The sequence below is a fragment of the Natrix helvetica genome, assembly GCF_964273705.1.
Source record: "Natrix helvetica genome assembly, chromosome: 1".
Lineage (NCBI taxonomy): Eukaryota > Metazoa > Chordata > Lepidosauria > Squamata > Natricidae > Natrix > Natrix helvetica.
This window is the reverse complement of record NC_138548.1, coordinates 318,608,783-318,628,813: the sequence shown is the minus strand read 5'-3', so window position 1 is coordinate 318,628,813 and position 20,031 is coordinate 318,608,783. Positions and strand designations below refer to the sequence as shown.

At 40.9% G+C, this 20,031-nt stretch overlaps 1 protein-coding gene across 2 annotated transcripts in view; it reads right to left on the bottom strand.

Moving 5' to 3' along the window:
• SRGAP3 (SLIT-ROBO Rho GTPase activating protein 3) overlaps positions 1 to 20,031 on the bottom strand; it is a 216,288-nt gene that overhangs the window by 84,818 nt on the left and 111,439 nt on the right. For both annotated transcript variants that reach the window (XM_081955048.1, XM_081955049.1), the window contains exons 2-3: positions 17,695 to 17,890; positions 4,911 to 5,073 (exon numbers count right to left, since the gene is read on the bottom strand). In XM_081955048.1, the coding sequence (XP_081811174.1) occupies positions 4,911 to 5,073; positions 17,695 to 17,890 (359 nt within the window). The remainder of the gene's footprint in view (positions 1 to 4,910; positions 5,074 to 17,694; positions 17,891 to 20,031) is intronic.

The window sequence follows — 20,031 nt, the reverse complement described above, 5'->3', positions numbered from 1 at the left end:
GGGCGTGGCTTGCATGTGACGCATCTGACCCACCGGCCGCCAGTTTGGCATCCCTGAACTAGGAGTGTCTGTAATTGGGAAGCAAAGATTTGGAGTAATGTAAACTTGATTAAGGGAAAGAAAGGCTAAGTTTGTCAGTATAAGGTACTGTTTATACCTGGGTAAATTTCTCCAATAAGAGCTTATTCCAACAACAACCAAGCCTTCAGCTGTGGCTTTAACTCATTATTTCCAGAGACATGTGAACTCTACTGATATCTCAAGAGAACATAATCTCAGATGCACATGAAAAAGTGAATAACGTGGCTTCAGCCTGATTAAAAGCAGGTGTTACATACAGCAAGCTGCAGATGGAGTCAGGCCTACTGTTACTTGCTTTTCCGTGTAGTTAGCGGAGGAAATATTGTTAATACAGATCTAATCAACCAACCAGAAAATCTGCAATTGCAAATTATTTCCCCAAGAATTACTATTGAAACGGTACCCATAATTATGCCTATACATTTAATCAAATAAAAGTGCCGCAAAATAAATGCACTTATCTAGCCATGCATTTTAAATATAGCTTTAGCTAGCTAACAAAAATAGAGATGAAAACACAGCATGTATTTTTAACAGTTTTAAAACAGTTCAAAAATGATTGAGACATCTCACAGCTACCTGGTAACATAAAACAAGATATCCATACCAAGTTCCACTAACATTCCAATCCCATTGCTGAGGGAAAAGCCAGGTCTTCATGGACTTCTGACACCCTATGAGATTTGGGGCCGTCTAATCTCATATGGGAGGTTGTTCCATAAGGTGGGCACAATGAATGAGAAGGTACACCTCCTGGGTCCCATTAAATGATATTGTGCCACAGAAGCCAAATCGGATGAAAAGGCAGCAACCACCAGAGACAGATGGTCTCACAAATAACCTCTTCCTATTCCATGCAGGGCTTTAAAGGTGACAGCTAACATACTGAAGTACAACTGGAAGCTTATGGGGTACTAATGCAGCACTTAAGGCAGTGTGATTATGGAGGAGTGCTGTGATGTATGGCATACCCTGCTGTATTCCTGACTAGCTGCACCTTCTGAATGCTTCTCAAGGAAACCCCCAAGAAGAATGTGCAGCTATTGTGACTAAAGCATGAGTGATCCTGAATAATGCTACCTAATCCAGGAACAAGTACAACTGATGCAGTTCAAACTGAAGACGTTTCTTGGATGAGAAGTGAAACATTTCTGAAGAAAAACTAAGGAAGTTCAAGTGCTTTTTGGAAAAGCACCTTTGGGACAACCCTGCCTGGGGAAATGCTGCCTCATTCAGAGTTAACAATGCAAAATGTCCAGATCCACGAGTCTCCAAAACCCACAGCTACTCAAGTCTTTTTGGGGTAGAGCCAGAGGTGGTATTCAGCCAGTTATGGCCAGTTCTGGAGAACCAGTAGTGGAAATTTTGAGTAGTTCAGAGAACCGGCAAATAGGTTGCCCCCGCCTCTGCTGCCTCCTAGCTGATCTTCTTTTGTTGTCCTGAACAGGAGAACGGAGCTGGAAAGCAGGTTAGTAGGGTAGGGAGGGAATTTCAAGTACTCAGAAATAACCTTGACAACATTGCTTGGGTGACTTGGGAGAGGTATGCAACTAAATATCATCAATATATTGATGATACTTGACCAGTACTGATGACTTCACCCAATGTTAAAAATAGGAATGGGGCAGACTCGGGTTTTTGAGGCATCATTGAGGCACTCAAAACACAGACCTAAGTCTAGATCTTTTACCAACAACAACTAAAACCAGCCACAGAAGAAAGAAGAGGAATCTTCATAAAACTGTGCTCCTCACTATACTAATCAGGGATAGCATAATTGATCAGCTGCCAAAAGTTAAAGGAATTTCTAGATGGAGATACCATCTCCATCACAAAGCCTCCAGAGATCATCTACAAGGAAGATTGATGCCATCTCAGGAGTATAACAGGACCCAAAAATGATTAATAATCCATTTCCTCCAGGGCTCTTTTTGAAATTCTCAGGGGAGTTAGACACAGTGATTGCATTTTAACAGCAGACAAACCACTGCTTCCCGTAAAGGAGTCAGAACTGTTTTAATGCCCGCGGTGGTGCAGTGGTTAGAGTGCAGTACTGCAAGCTACTACTGCTGCCTGCCGGCTGCCTGCAATTTGCCAGTTCCAATCTCCCCAGGATCAAGTTTGACTCCGCCTTCCATCCTTTCAAGGTCGGAAAAATGAGGAGCCAGATTGTTGGGGACAATATGCTGACTCTGTAAACCGCTTAGAGATGGCTGTAAAGCACTGTGAAGTGGTATATAACTCTAAGTGCTATTGCTATTCCCACAAGGAAATATTTCCCACCGAGGGTATCCAAGTCATTTCTTGAAAGATCTAAAACATGATTCTTATCTTAATTGGTTAAAACTCTGCCCAGATCATTAGGCACAACAGCTTCTCATTCAGTTCCATAACTCCAAGCAAATCCAAATGTCTTTATCCAACAGATGCCTAGAAAAGTCCACATAGAGAACCTTCAGTGGTCCTCATGGTCTCTCCTTACTCAGGAGTTACCTGCAATAGACTCAACAATAAGAGCAGAGAAAAAAGGTTCCTAAGATAAACTTATTGGATAAATTCCTCCTCCATGAAATGGGGTGAGGGGGAGCTACGAAGAACTCCAAGGCTAATTGGCCACAATTGAACTCAACATTTCTGTTACTAAGCATGAGAGTTGTTAAGTGAACCACTGTTAAGCCCCATTTTACCATCTTTCTTGCCACAGTTGTTAAGTCAATCACTGTAGTTGGCTTTGTTCATCAGAAGCCACATGACCCCAGAACACTGCAGTCATCATAAATACATGCCAGTTGCCAAGCCTTTAAATCAGGGGTGTCCAAACTTGGGAACTTTAAGACTTGTGGACTTCAACTCCCAGAATTCCCCAGCCAGCATGGCTGGCTGGGGAATTCTGGGAGTTGAAGTCCACAAGTCTTAAAGTTCCCAAGTTTGGACACCCCTGATTTAAATTCTGATCATGTCACCATGGGGATGCTGCAACGATTGTAAGTGTGGTAAAGAATCATAAGTCACTTTTTTTCAGAGCCATTATAACGTCAAACCTTCGGGGAGAGGGGGCGGTCTAGAAATTCGATAAATAAATAAACGGTCACTAAATGAATGGTTGTAAGTTGAGGACTACCAGTAATGATGTTATCTTCTAACTCCCAATCACATTCCTACTGCCTCAAGACAAAAAAAGAAATCTAGCACCTCTCCCCCGCCCTCTCTCACACACACACTCAAATAATTGATATTTTGACTCAGGTTTGTGGAAGCCATCAACTCCCGAGCTGCCTCTAATTCCCATTCAAGATAAAGTTTGGGTTAAAGCCCCCACACTGTTAGGCATAAATTCAGCCACAACACGAAGCAACTTACGTAGGAAAGAACCCGGGCTGCTTCAGTTTCATTTCTCTAGATCGACCTAATATAAGTCAGCTATTTAATATAACACTGCATTATGTTCCTCTCAGGATTGCCATAAGCTAACAAAACTAAATAAATGGAATGGGTATTAGCCAGCCTAAAGCATGACATTTTGCATATTTTATACCCATCCAGAACAGGATCTCTTGCATTCATCCTGATAACGTTTTGGTTTAACTTGCCCAGATAAATGCAGGCAACTCTGATGCTCTTGCAAAAGTAACCAATTCTATTCAATTTGTTGCTGTTTTAACCATTCAGTCATGTCCGACTCTTGGTGACGTTATAGGCAAGTGCTCTTCAGGCTACCCTGTCAAAGACAGCTTCTTTCAGTTGTTCATCTTTGTATCAGTTTTGATGTTATCAAACCAGTGTGTTCTTTGCTTGCCCCTTCTTCTCATTCCACTAACCATTCCTAGCATCATTGACTTCTCCAATAAATTTACGCACACAACAGGGCCAAACTAAATCAGACATAGTCTTGTAATGTTGGCTTCTAATGATGTGTCTTATTTTATATGATTCAGCACCTCTCTGTTGGTTGCTCTGGCTGTCCAGGGTAAATCTACTATTACAATAGAATACAGATTATTACAAAACAAAGAAGGAGAAATCGGTAAGTGATACTTATTATAATTTTAGCTGTCACTTTTTCCCCATGTTAAAATGGAACTTTTTAACTTAGAACTGAGGAGAAATGTCCTGACAGTTAGAACAATTAATCAGTGGAATAACTTGCCTCCAGAAGTTGTGAATGCTCCAACACTGGAAATCTTTAAGAAGATGTTGGATAGCCATTTGTCTGGAATGGTATAGGGTTTCCTGCCTAAGCAGGGGGATGGACTAAAAGACCTCCAAGGTCCCTTCCAACTCTGTCATTCTATTTTATGTCAACAGCAGCAAATCCTTGTCTACCTGCAAACAGGTGAATGCTAGGGAAATGTTATACATTTTAGGAGTTCCGAATAGAAACAGAAGTCCTTTAATAGAACAAGACATGTCCACGCAGATCTCCTTATTAGTAGGCAAAGAGTGGACAATGCAGCCTTCAAAGCTTCTTTCTTTTTTCTCCCCAGCATCATTTTGTTCTATTCTCATTTAGTCCTTCTATTCTCACCCATAACCTTCAGAGAAAATGCCCCATCAACATTCATTCTTATTCTTCTATATATATGATATGCAGGGCTGGTATTAACTTACTTTCCCTACCGGTTCGCAAATGTGAGTACGCACGCAGCTTGCACATATGTGTGTGGCTTGAAAACGTGTCTAAATAAGACGGCATAGAGCCAGGGTGAGTGGGCAGGTCCGAACCGGCTGAATACCACCTCTGATGATGATGATATCCAAACACAAAACTGAATTGGTTTTAGGGATGACCCTTCTTTTGCCAGAGAAGCTACAGTAAACAACGCATTTACCTTTTTAAACAGCCGAATAACATCCTCACTTATCTGGGAAAGTCTGACAATAACATTATTCATGAAGATATCATTCAGTGTGGCATGGTCTCTGCTCTCTCTTCGGGTCTGTGTCAACACTAGATACCAGCAGTTCACGGGCGAAAGGAGGTGTTGGTCCTTCCTATAAGCAGAGGGGAAGGAAAGGTGAAAAAAGATTTTTTAGAAAAACTCAGTCTACATGTGAGGGCATTTTCTTTTATCTCAATAGTCAGGATGTTTGGGGGATATATTCTGCTTTCACAAAGTTTGCCAAAAGAACCAGAAGAGCCTTAATTCATTCTTTCTGTGAATTGGGCTTTTTTTCTGGATGGCTGCCTCAGCCTACTACAGATCATTAGCCAATATGATGTTACAATTCTTAATTGAAAAAGAAAGTACAGAATAATAATATCAAGTTGGTATTTAGGACTGAACAATAATTGTGCTCTTTCACAGTAGCAATCCAATCTTATAGACCAGTGATGGCGAACCTATGGCACGCGTGCCACAAGTGGCACGTGAGGCGCTGCCCTGTCAGCTTGCGCGCGCTGGCCACCTGAGTTCACCTTTTTAAAAGCTATTTTTCGCCTTCCCCAGGCTCCAGAGACTTTATAGGAGCCTGGGGAGGGTGAAAAGAGCCTCCCCCGCCCCCCGCCCCCCCGGGAGGCTTCAGGGACCGTCCCTGAAGCCTTCGGAACGCTTAAAACCACCCTCCGAGCAAACCGGAAGTGACTTCCGGGTTGCTCGGAGGGTCGTTTTAAGCGTTCCGAAGGCTTCAGGGACCGTCCGAGGTTTCCTGATGCCTTCGGAGCGCTTAAAACGACCCTCCGAGCAACCCGGAAGTCACTTCCGGTTTGCTCGGGGGGTGGTTTTAAGCGCTCTGGACGGTCCCTGAAGCCTCCAGAGGGCCTCTGGGGGGTCGGGGGAGGCTCTTTTCGCCCTCCCCGGGCTCCTATAAAGCCCCTGGAGCCTGGGGAGGGCGAAAAAAGCATGTAAAAATGGGGGGTCGCGCGTTGTGCGCGCATGCGCACTGGGGGGGTCGCGCATTGCATTATGGGTGCGGCACGCCCGCACTCGACCCCCCTGCGCTCCCCCCCTTGTGGCACGCGAGTCAAAAAAGGTTCGCCATCACTGTTATAGACCCATAATGGGGAACCTACAGCATGCATGCCACAGGTGTCAGGTGGAGCCGTATTTGCCGGCACAGCTGCCCTCAGCTCTGGTGCACATACAGGTGCTGGCCAGCTGATTTTCAGCCTTCCGGAGGGTTGGGGAAGACCATTTTCGCCCTTCAGGAAAGCCTCCAGAGCTTGGGGATGGCAAAAACTCCCCCCCATGTGGGGGAGCACATGAGCAGGGGCGTATGAGTGGGCTCATGCATGCATGCACAGGTGGGGGGTCGTGTGCATCCACACACAATTTTGGCATGCCTTTAGAAAAAGGTTAGCCATCACAGTTATAGACACTTATTTGAAAGCAACTCTCATATTTTTTTCCAAGCACAATTCACTTCCTATATGCATACAAGGTTCTAATGACTGAGGGATTCATATTATTGTAGTCTAGGTGGTCCTTGATGTGCAACCACAACTGAGCTCGGAATTTTGGTCGTAGGTCATTGCTATCACGAAGTGGGTAACCAGGAGACCTGACTCAATTTTACAACCATTTTTACAATGAACGTTAAGCAAATCACATGGTTGTTAAGCAAACAGAGCCGGCCTGGAAATATCAAAGGACTGGCCTGCAGTGCGTCTGGCAGCTAAAATGTCCTGCGTGCACTCCCAAAAAAACAGGCTGAAAAACGGGCCCGAAAAGTGCTGGCAGAGTGCTGTATGAGGCCATTGAAGTTGAAAACGGGGCGCAGAGGGCCGCATGCACCTCCTCATGCCCCATTTTGGCCAGCAGGGTGTTGCAGGAGGCATCCAACTCCCCCACCCTCGTTGCCGCCCCCCCCAACCAGCCCACAGAGAATTGCAATGCTGATCTGGCCCTCAAAGAAATCCAGTTTGACACCCCTGCTTTATGTGGAAAAGGAGCAGGCCACATCATAAATCTCTACATTTCATCAGACAATGTGATAACAGTAATTTTTTCCAAATGTAAGACAACTAATTTACCATGATAGAGCCTGCTGAATCATAAGTTCTTTCTTGTTTTTATGGACGATGTATGTACCCCAGTAGCATGCTTAGGGCTTTCCTATTTTATCAACACAATTCCTTTTTGAAGAAGTCATGCTGAGAAACAATGACTGCCACAAATCTTTGAAAATTAATAGCAGGGCATTATTATTTAATGAGGGAAGGAAAATAAATCACAAACAGCACTCTTATACTTTCTTCTCCTAAATATTGAAGAAGACACTTTGAAATTTGCTACAAATTTCTCTCCATTAACTGCATTTATGAACAAAATACCCTTAAAAATTTGAACATTATCCAAATGTGATACTCTGTTCTAAAGTACTGAGGGTGGTTGATGTTTTATGGAATTGCTTTACAGATAAGGGATGGGTTTGGGAAAGAAGAGATATCTGTGTCCTCAGAGAAGTTCACAAGGGGAACCAAACTTTTTTTTACTTGAGGTTGAAGGTTCATTCTCCAAGCTTGTGGACTGCTTCGAACATTTCATTACCAGACTAGGTAACAACTTCAGCAGAGTTTAGGGGATGTCAGTGTCAATGTTCTTTATTTATAAGTTAGGGTATTGTAATGGGCCAGGTGTAAGTCATCAGTGAGAAGTCTTGTGATGGGGAGGTTACATCAAGTGAGGGTCATTGGGAGGTGAACTGCTTGTTGGGGGGGTTTACATGGGTTGGTTGAGGGTCGGTGCGGTCTCTGGTTGGCTGTGCGGTTGATTTGGATTCCGAAGGGTTCGTAGGTCAATGTGTCTATTGAGGGAATTTCTTGTGGAGTGCCAGGCTCCGATGAACTCACGAGCATGGAAAGTGGTAGTGTGGCCAATGATTTTTGTGTTGCTCCAATCAAACTGATGCTGGTTGGTGTTGGTGCGGGTAGAGATTAAACATTTGGGATCGTGGCATTTGACTGCCAGCCGGTGTTCGTGAATCCTGGTTTTTAATTGATGTGATGTTTGTCCCACATAGAATTGGTTGTAATGATTACAGTTGATTTTGTAGATTACATTGTTTTTTTTTTTTCATCCTTCTGTATCTTGCCTTTAGTTCTGGATATTTGCCACTATTGTTTATACTTGTGAAAGAAGACTTGAAGTTAGTTCTTCATATACTTCTTTTTATTCATTTCACCCTTTCCTTTTTTTTTCCTTTTTCTTTCTTTGCATTTTTTACTCTCATTTTATTTGCTCTTTCCAAGTTCAGTTCTTATTCGTTTTTATTATTATAATTAAAATCATATGTAATATCTTTAGATTCACTCTTATTCTTGCCATCTTTTGCCATAAATCATTTATGTGTTTTCCTGTCTAAAACATCCATGCAATAACTGGCTATATAATTGCCACTGGCCTCACAGCATGAGGAGAGAGAATGTTTTCAAGTAATCAGTACAGGGCAACTCCCTGAAATCAATCAACCAAACTGCAAGGAGGAGGAGGCCTCAGTTAAACTTAAATTTATACGGGCATTAATCTGCGACACAAGTATAGGTAGGCCTCGACTTACAACCACAACTGAGCCCAAATTTTTTGTTGCTAACTGAATGGTCACTAAATCAGCTAAAGCGTTTCGTTTAGTGATCAAAGTTACAACAGCACTGGAAAAAGTGACTTATGATCATTTTTCACTGACAACCAACCTTTTCAGCATCCCCATCATCGCATGATCAAAATTCATTGGCCAATGACTCATATTTATGACAGTTGCAGTGTCACCTTTTGTGATTTTCTGACAAGCAAAATCACTGGAGAAGCCAGTTTCATTTAACAACCGAATTACTAATTTAACTGCAGGGATTCACTTTACAATTGTGACAAAAGATGTCATAAAATGGGGCAAAACTCAACAAATGTCTCAACAGAAATGTTGGGCTCAATTGTGGTCATAAGTTGAGGATTACCTGTATATATTTATTTTTCCTGAAATCATAGTTTTTATGCTGCTTTCTAGAACTTGACCTCTGGTACTCAGGTGACATATCTTTACCCTATTTTTCTTACCCAGATAGAATTTGGCTCTTCTGGGAAGCCTATTGACATATTTGCAGCCAGCACCCCAAATTTATTTCAAGCTGCATCTAACTGCTACCCATAAGCATTCACAGTTTCTGCATGTATAATATTTGGGTCACTGGTGATTGAACGCCTCTTGAATGCTAAGAAACAATTCCTTTTTGGGTTCCCCTTATTTTCAAATAAGATAAACAGGTGCATTGTGTCTTATTATAGGAATACCAAGAATCCTCAAATAATATTATTTGTGTTAATCCTGTTAGCATACCTCATTTGTTCTGTTCACAGTACCCCATTGCAAAGACATCTGAAGACATTCTGGTTTCAGAGCACACAGCTTTATCTGCATGCACTGCATAATATCATATATTTACCCACATGGTATAAGTCAATGAAATATAGCAAAATATATTAGGAATTCCCGTAGTCATTTAAATAATATTCCCAAATCTTGATTAACCTACTTTAAAATGGGCCATTTTAAGGTTTTGACAATTCAGCTATTTTGAGTATTCAATCAGCTGAGGGACCCTGGAAGAACATCTGGGAATAACTGAATAACAGGTTTTGTGGTGAAAGTAAATTAAGAGACCAGATTTTCAGAAGCTAGCTTTATTTATCCCAGTAGGTCAGATCTGTACTATAAAAATATAGATATCAACTAGATAGAAGTTAGGAGATAATAAAAACATTGACTCCTTGCTGCTATCTACTGGTTGTCCAGATGACTTCAACCCTGATAATCTACAGACATGTAGGTCAGGATTGGCCTTCAAAGTTTATGCAAGGTGACCAATGCTGGAGTAAGTCTGGTGAATTCAAACTTAATCACCAGGGAAAGAAAAGATACAAATGAGCAGGGTGCTGAGAAATATTATTAATGTGTAAAGCAAATAAATGATTCAGCTTTGTTAAGCTCATATTCTGTTTTCCCTTTGAAACCATTATGTTCAATAATATATTACTTCTATTTAAAATTGATGAACCACTTTAGAAGCTTCAGCAGCAGCACAATTACTCCCATTCATTCTACTCTTTGAGGCCTCTGGAAACAGGGAAAGTATCATGAATTCACTACTACATCAGGGTTTTATCATAGAGAAGACACTCTTAGATAGCAAAATAAAGGAACAACTCTGCCTTTGACCTAAGGTGGCATGTTATAAAAATCAAAATATTTTAGGAAACAAACTATATTTAATAAACTAGGGAAGTTTAGCCCTAATCTGCTTAATCCACAAGACGTTCAATAGTCAAAGCAAGTATGAGTTAATTCCTCTTGAGGCCATGATATAGAGTATCAAGGTTACAGAAAAATACAACAAAATGAATTTTAGATCTAAGCAGTAAGCTAAAGGTTGTTTATGTATTCTATACATAAGAATACAGTGCTGACTATAGGCAGAGCACATTCCTGTGGTTCATGCATAAGAGCGTCCATGGCTGATTAGTTGGTTTGCTATAATAGTTGCAAGCTTTCTTAATTGTAATGCAAAGCAACCATCAGCTCTCCTTATGTATATAATTAAACTACATGAAGCTGGTATTTTGTTTCCTCAACGGGAGATGACAAACTAATATTTTTCTATGTCTATTTCAGCAGGCTAAGAAGTAGGTAAAAGTCTACACTTAGAGGGTGTGTGTGTGTGTGTGTGTGTGTGTTTAATATTTTCTAAATCACTCTCTTCACCAGGATGATTCAATAGAGCACGGGTGTCAAACTCGATCGTGTCACGATACATGACGTATCGCGATGTTTTTTGCCTTTGCGGAGCTGGAGTGGGCATGGCCTGCATGTAATGCATCCGGGCCCTGGGCCACAAGTTTGAAACCCCTGCTCTAGAGGACACTAGACTGGGTTAAAACATTCTAGATTAGTCATCGTTCCCATCTATTAGCTATAGTAAGAAAGTACAAAGCAGAGAGGAGCACAGCAGCATTTGGGAAGGTTTTTTTCTTCCAAGAACCTTTCCTATGTACTCAAGGTAGCAGGGATTCAGTACGACTAGACTGTGCTCAAAATACACCAATTCACTGAAATAACATTCTCAAAGCTAGCAAGCCTCATACATTATTACTACTTACTCCTACTACTTTCATTAAACACTTTTCTTTTAAAATATCAGTCACAATCTTCAAGTGACCACTTCATTTTTTAAAGATATTTTAAACTAACCTGGAAATATTTTAGAACCAGGCAACAGAACAGTAATTGTTGGAATAAACATAATAAACTTATTTGCAGCAGCAATGCAGAAACTTCAATTAACCAGATTTCCCTTTAGCTCCTCCACTTTTGAGTGTCACAAGGGAGGAAAGTACTTAGGCCTCCATACAAAGCCTAGATCATTAGCACAGCAGAGATGGATGAAGAAACAGCCAATGGCAAGAATATCCACATGAATTGTTCTGCTCTGTCATTGCCTTTTCCTTTCTCTTCAGTAACAATATATTTGAGATAATATGATCTCAAGCAAAATGATGAGATGGATTTCTCATGTTCAAACATTTAGCCCCTTTAAGGATAATATACAAAAAAAAAAAAAACAGCAGGACTGTCTTCTATTATGTTTTTAAAATACCGATAGATTCTCTTGTCCTTTCTTCCTTAAAGCAACAGATCTTTGTCCAGCCCCTTAGAACTATTGCCGTTTGGAAGATTACCTCTGAATCAAAAATATCTTCCTTTCACAAGCAATGAAGGAGGAGGTTAGAGAAACATATCAATACACAACTACTTTGGGTTAAACTAGCTTCAGAACAGGCCTGTGATTTAACAGCACCAATAATTAATGATCAGGAAGAAGGAATAAAAACACTATTAAGAGCGTGTTTATATTTACATTTCTTTTTAAAACAACAAAATAAAACTCAAGATGCAAACAATAGTTCAATGCCTTTTCCCTGCCCTTCAAACACATTAGTCTGGAAGAGCCAACACCCTCCAGCTGCTTTTGTTTGGGGACTTAGAAATAATTAGTTCAACATTTGCAGTATGTTCCAGGGGCTTGCTCAATCCATTCACCAGATGTTGCTCTTAGCTCCATCTGGCTGCCAAAATGAATGGAAAAGCCACAATGAGCTAGCTGTGCTCTTTAACTGAAACAACAGCCACCAACTTCATGGGTCTCATAAGGATTTCAAGCCCATTAAGTTTTGGACCCTTCTTTCTTTTCATCTTAGTCTCTCCTAACCTCATTATTAATGCCCTTAGAAAAAGATATATACATGAATATAGTTTTCTTTCTCAAGCAAGAAAAATATGCAGTGTGCAAATAAGAAAAAAAGAAGCAAGACCAGTTCTGAGGTTTAGGCAACTGGCTGGCACAATATAAATTGTAATCCTCTAAAATAATGATTGTTTTAAGCACCTGGATATCCTTGTCTTGTCAGATTTGATGGCTTTCCCAACTATAAATGACATTAATCCTTTAATAAGTTAGTATATAGACATTGCTCAGTTAGACAGTCTGTCTTTTGTAAAAGGCAGCTTTGCGTATGCTTTTATTTTAAAATACTGAATTGTTTAGAATTTTATCTTGAATTTCCCATCATCCATAAAGTCCAATCAAAACCATTTTGGCCTCTCCCTCTCCCCCCCCCCCCCCCCAACATCATTTAGTTAAGCACAAAGAAACAGGTCCTTATGTTATTTCTGGGAATTTGACCAGATTTCATCTATATTTCAATTATTGTAGTAGTAGTAGTAGTAGTAGTAGTAGTAGTAGTAGTAGTAGTAGTAGTAGTAGTAGTAATAAAAACAGCAGCAGCTCATCAGAAGAAGTTATAGCTCATGTGGTTAAAAGCACTGAAATTTGCGTTATGTTATTACTTAAAAAGAATTTTTATAAAATGATGTCCTGTTGTTACATGGTTGCAGACAAATGTTCTAGAACATATAAGGGGACTTATGATTTATGTTGAAAATATGGACAGCATGAATAATCATTTTGTCATGCCTGGTGGACTTGTAAAAATGCTAGAAAGGATTTAAGTACTTAGAACAACATAAAGAATTTTAAAGATAGACATTCAACGGAAAACAAAACTTTTCTTGCTCAAATTAATGGACAGTCAATTTGAAAAGAGTCGAGGAAGATTATTTTTATATATGATTACTGTTGCAAGTTGGGGGAGGAGGGGCTCAGCAATTAATATTCTGGCCTACTTGCTAGAAAGCTGGCAGCCCAGGTTCTAGTCCCGAGACCCATGTGATGGGGTGAGTTCCTGTCTTCCTGCCAACCTAGCAGTTCAAAAGCATGCAAATGCAAGTAGATAAATAGATACCACTAAGGTGGCATGGAAACAGTGCTCCGTGATGTCATGCTGGTCACATGACCATTGAAATGACTTCGTACAATGCTGGCTCAATGACCTTGAAATGGAAATGGACATTGATTCTTTTGATCGGCAACGACTACCAGAACAAAATCCGCAGGGACTCCTTTACCTTTACTGTTGCAAGAGGGATATATGCACAGAAATGGAATGATTGTGAAATACCTTCAATGAAGGAATAGTTGGTAAAAACAACTGAATTAGCACAGATGACAAAATTAACTTGTTTGATTAGATAAAGATGCGACTGGAAACCTATAGGAACATTTTGGGGGGAGGGGAGATAAATAAACTTCTGATTTAAGATTAAAGGGGTAGCTTATGGGAGAGAAAGAAATTATAATGTAATCTTGGAAAAGGAGGGTAAAATATAAATGCATTTATAACACTTCACAAAATGATCAGAAATACTTCTTCATAATCTTTTTTTCTTTGCTTCTTTTCTAATGTTTGTATAGATATACTGTACACCATATATCAATTGTGTATAGATTCTGAATATTACGAAGTCAATTAGAATGTTCCCTTTAAAAGTAAGGTATTGGCTAAGTGCCAGTTTAGACTACTGGAGAAAGTGCTGGCTAGAAACCAGGAGACTGTGAGTTCTAGTCCCACCTTAGGCACAAAAGCTGACTGGGTAACTTTGGGCCTCGCAGCACAATTCACTTCACAGGGTTATTATATTTGTAGAGAAAATAGGAGGCAGATAGTTTGGCCATATTGGGTTGATAGTTAAATAAAAAGACAAGCTAAAATTGTAATAATATGCCCTTCTTAAGTTATATATAAGTCTTCATTTTGACCAAGAAAGCAAATTAAGGATAACTCAGATGAAGAAGTTGCCAATCATTATCCTTTTTTTGATTAACCAGAGAATAACCTTCCCTTTATCATTAAGCTCAATAATGTATTGAGCCAGTGAAATCAAATCCATCTCCAGATTAATTCCACTCACATACTTTTCTGTCAGCGTTCCATCCTGCAGTCATCTTCATTGTTTTATTCTTGGCATTGCTATGGTTCCAAATTGACAGTTTTCCTCTAAGAATCTGCATTGCACTAAAATACTGCAAAGAGCCCGATTGGACACAATTGCTCCTTGAATGCCTCCTGAAAACAAAATGGTCTGTTTGAAGTGACCTTGTCACGCTTATCCCAGGAATAGGTAAAGACCTAGATTTTTCAGACTTGGATCCCTTATTCATCACCTTCACGATTGAAGGCTCACAGACTCACTTAGCTGATGATGTTACCTAGTCAGGTAATCAAATATCTACAAGCAAACAACCAAGCTTGGAAAGCAACAAGGACCTCACAGTTCAACCCTGAATTACAGACATTCTCTTTTATTAATATGTTTACTATATCAGCAGATGTCATTTCTTGGAAGAAAAATATGTGCCTCCAAGGTTTTTTTGGTCTTTCTGGGTCTTTTCTTCTTCTTGATCTTTTGGCTAAATCAAACAACAGTTTCATCTGTTTATAATGCCCCAAACCAGACACCACCTCACGTGCATCATACTACCATTATTTGGCAATTTGTAGCCAGATTTCAAGAACATGACCTTGGAAGACTTTAGGAGGCACAGAAAAAGAGTGGGTGGAGGCCACATCCAACCAAGCACCACATTAGTTCCATTACACTGTTATTGCTCTTCAGTTTTCATCAGTGTAATCTTGCTAGGCTCCAAAGTGTGCAAAGAAGTACTCAGGAGCAGGGAAAATGCATTATGGAAACTGCTGATTCTTTACTTATATTTTCCAGTATCCAGTTTCCTCATTACCCTCTAACAATTGCTCAGAAGTCAACAAACATTATTCTCATTAGTCAACAAACAAGCAAGGCATAAAAATGCTTTATTCTGTGCTCTTTCTGAAAGCTTGTATCTGTTGCTACCCTACTTGAAATGGAAAATATGTCTGCCTAGAGAAAGGGCAAAATTTCAATCATTTGAATATCTCTTTTGCAGTATGGCAGTATTTTTTTTATCCTTAGCAACTTGAAAGTGTGCCAGCAGGGACACAGCCAGCTGAGGAATTCTGGGAGTTGAAACCTAGACATCGTAAAGTCCCTGAGGTTCAGAAACATATTTTTTTTAAATAACATGCTTTATTACTTCCATCCAGACTATATTAGTTTTCACATTCAGGTATACCAATCTCAACACAACTGTAATTATTATCATTTTACACAGCACTGAATGAATTATAAGATTGCAACCATCCTTGGCATCACAGCTATATAGCCTTTTCTTACATAAGAAGCTAATATGCAGTGCTTAACTTACAACTGTTTGTTCAATGACCATTTGAGCTTACAATGGCATTGAACAAAGGAACTTATCCCTGCCCAAAGATATGGCCATTGCAGTACCCCCATAATCACATGAACAAAATTTAGGTGCTTGGAATTCCACCTATCCTTCCAACTGACTTCAGGAATGCGGTAGAATCCCACCTACCTATCACCTTCCCATGAGTCTCTTCAGACCTTGGGTCTGCTTCCCATCTCCTGACTCCCGCATCCTCCTTCCCATCTCTGTCACAGCTCAGTAAATCGGTAAATCTCCTTCAGGAAGCAGCCAGTACACCTCTCAGCCTGCTTGTAAAATGGAGGCTATATGATGCTATCCCAGAAGCAGGCACCATTTTGGAACAGCCACAATTCAATGTGGTTGCTCCCAAAATGGCAGCTGCTTTGGGGGTGGTGCCACACAATCTCCATTGTGTAGAAGGCTGGACTTACCAAAAAAAAAATAAGTGACTTTAGCTAAGAATATACATTTCATAATGACATGCTGATTTCACTTATGTATTTTAGCATTGCACTGCTGTTCCAAAAGAGACTTGGAAACAATTAAATTTGGAATAACCAGGGTTGCATCATCAACTAACCAATGCAAAAAGGCATCTTTTCAGCAGGAAGCTAGACTAGAAGATCTCTAATGTACCTTCTAACTCTGTTATTCTGTTATCAGAGTACCAACAAAATGAACAATAAAGAATGAATGAGATTTCAATAAAAATGTAACACAAACACATTCAGAGCAAAGTTGAATAAAATAGAGCTAAGGACTATTTCCCAAACATCACATAGTTGAAGGTTTGAAACTTGAGGTGGGTGTCATTGAAGTACAAGATGGTTTGGACCAGCAAATAACCAATAATTGCATTTTAGGAAGACTGGTGGAAAGGAAACATAAAACTTCAACTAATGAGCTGCAAAAGAATCCACAGTATGAATTTATTTTTTCTTATAACATGGACATTTAGAGTTCATTTGGAGTTCAGAATCTTAAAGATAACATCAGAAAATGATACACACTAAAAAAATATCAGTCACACTTTCCCAAAGCAGACACCAGATTAAAACTGGAAGTCAAAGGGAATACCTAATAAAAGAATCCTGAAATACTAATGAAAAGGAAGAGAAAAGTGTCTATTTACATTCCTGGACATTACTGTCTAGATTCTGTAAGACAAAACAACTTTGGAAAATAAAGACATCTGCAATAAATATTATGCCAGTTAATATAAACATACATTCAGAACCTCCACAGAGAAATTTCACTGAAGGGATTAAGGTGGTAAAGGTTTCCCTCACACGTATTTGCTAGTTGTTCCCGACTCTAGGGGGCAGTGCTCATCTCCGTTTCAAAGCCGAAGAGCCAGAGCTGTCCAAAGACATCTCCGTGGTCATATGGCCAGTATGACTAAATGCCGAAGGCGCACGCAACGCTGTTACCTTCCCACCAAAGGTGGTTCCTATTTTTCTACTTGCATTTTTACATGCTTTCCAACTGCTAGGTTGGCAGAAGCTGGGACAAGGAACGGGAGTGCGCGGCGCTAGGGATTCGAACCACCAAACTGCTGACTTTTCTGATTGACAAGTTCAACATCTAAGCCACCGTGTCCCTTATGAGGAATTACATTAATATAAATAATTATGTAAGTTTAATTTGTGCAAACCTTATCCCCATAAAGTATCTAACACATCCTTCATCAAATACAACCATGCTTTGTCCTGTTGAAGACATCACAAAACACCACCACCAATGACTGGACCTTAACCTTTATTTCTTTTACCCAGCTATACAGACATTCCAATATTCTGAGAAGCTTCATCAATTGTTGAAATTTATTTTGTTCAATCTCCCATTTCTATGCCTAGCAACATTATAAAAGAGTCTGTCATGTAGAGATAGCAACCAAGGGCACATTCTTAAGCGATCCTCTGGGACAGCCAAAATCAGTAAATGCACTACCCACTTACTTGAATTGATGGTGTTCTCTGGAACTACGAATCTTGGAAGAAAATCTTTCTGCTAATTTTTCCAGATTCCTGGAATACTCCAGCTCAATCTCAGCCTTTCTGCGGAAAAACTCCTGAAGATCTTGCAAAAGTTGCAATCGGGATTCAGACTGTTGTTCTAGGCATTTGAACTGCTCCACCAACTGGATACGAATTTCTGCAAGCATCAGAGAACAAAAAGAATGTATGAATACACAGGAATAGCAACAACAATGCATTCAATTTAGTTCATTTTATTCCAAAAACAGAGCAAAGCAATCAAGTCTGCAGTGTAGGAGTCATAGAAATACAGGTTGCCCTCAACTTATGACCACAATTGAGCCCAAAATTTCCATTGCTAAACAAGACAGTTGTTATGTGAGTTTTACTCCATTTTATGACTTTTCTTGCCACAGTTGTTAAGTAAATCACTGCAGATGATAGGTTAGTAACACTGTTGATAAGTGACGTTGTTTCTCAGAAGTCCCAAAAGGTGATCATATGTCCCTGGGACATTGCAACCATCAAACATGTGCCAGTTGCCAAGCACCTGAATTTGGATTAGGTGCCCATGGGGATATAAGGTTTCTAAGTGTGAAAAATAGTCATAAGTCTCTTTTTCTGGTGACTTTGTAATGTAAATGGTCACTAAATGAATGGCTTTAAGTCAAAGACTACCTATATCGGGGATGGTGAACCTATGGCACGCGTGCCACAGGTGGCACGTGGAGCCATTTGCCCTGGCACACGAGACATTGCCCTGTCAGCTGAGTTCAGCCTTTTTTAAAGCCATTTTTCACCCTCCCCAGGCTCCAGAGGCTTTATAGGAGCCTGGGGAGGGCGAAAAGAGCCAGAGGCCCTCTGGAGGCGTCAGGAGCTTCCCTAAAGCCACCGGAGCGCAAGAAACCGGCCCTACGGTAGGGTTGGTTTAAGCCCTCTGGAGGTTTCAGGGAAGCTCCTGAAGCCTCCTGAAGGTCCCTGAAGCCTCCAGAGGGCCTCGGGGGGGGCTGTTTTCGCCCTCCCCAGGCTCCTATAAAGCCTCTGGAGCCTGGGAAGGGAGAAAAAAGCATGCAGAAAATGGGGGGAGCACCTCTCATGCACGCATGCGTACTGGGGGGGGTCGCGTGTTGCATTATGGGTGTGGCACGCCCACGCACGACCCCCCTGCGCTCCCCCCCACTTATGGCGTGCGAGCCAAAAAAGGTTCGCCATCGCTGACCTATATTGAGCGTTCTCTGTACAAGAGCAATGATCCATGATTATTCATTCTGTAAAAATGGGTGTTTTTGCTCAAACATTATGGAGTATATAAAAGAAGAACCATTTGAGTTATATGGAACAAAATATAAAGCGACAGCAAAAGGTCTTATAAACCTAAATAAACTGATCCTTACTAATTTACAAATCTCTTGTTCTTATAGCATAATAGGTCAGGTAGCTAGACCAAAGAAAATGATCTTGCTCTGCAGGTGTCCCATGGTTGCAAACTAAGTCTTCTCTCTCTGTCTCCCTGAGACGAGACCCTTTGTAGGCCTCTGGCTTACCTCCTCCTACAGCCGTGATGGTGAACCTATGTAGGGATGCCACAGGTGGCACGCAGAGCCCTCTCTGCAGACATGTGAGCCATTGCCTCAGTTCAGTTCCACTGCACATTCGTGCACGGCTGCCACCAGCCAGCTGATTTTTGGGTCCCTGACACACATGCGCAGTAGGGTTGCATGCAGGAGACACGCAGGCATGTGCGGGGACATGCATGGGGATGTGGCACGCCCCCATGGCTGATTTTGGTCCCAGGAGGCTGCAGGGAGACCTACTAGGTCCAAAATGGACCTAGCAGGGGGGGGATCACATGCACAGGGGGGAGGGAGAGCATGGGGAGCATGCATGTGCAGGGGTGGGGTATGCAGGTGGGTGTCACACACACATTATGGGTGTGGGCACGGGCACATCCTTTTGGTGTGTGATGACGATAGCCATCACTGTCCTAGAGCCTTCTCAAAGGAATCTCCTCTCTGAATGCATAATGTTCATGCAGGATCTGTTACTTCTGACTGGTGCCTTTGCTTATGTATAGACTGGTCGTCACAAGTGCAGGACCCTGATGTCTGTTTCAACAGGCTTTGCACAACATTTCTGTGAAAGGTGCCTTTTCCTTCTGAAAATGTTCCCTTTGTCACTGTTTTGACTTTCATTTCCCATAATGCGTGAAACGGGGGCCTTGTTAACATTGCTTCCTATCGCTTTCCCAGCTATCTTGATATTCTTTGCCTGGCCTTGTTGATCGTCTTTCCCTAGCCATATCTCATCCCTGGCTTCAGC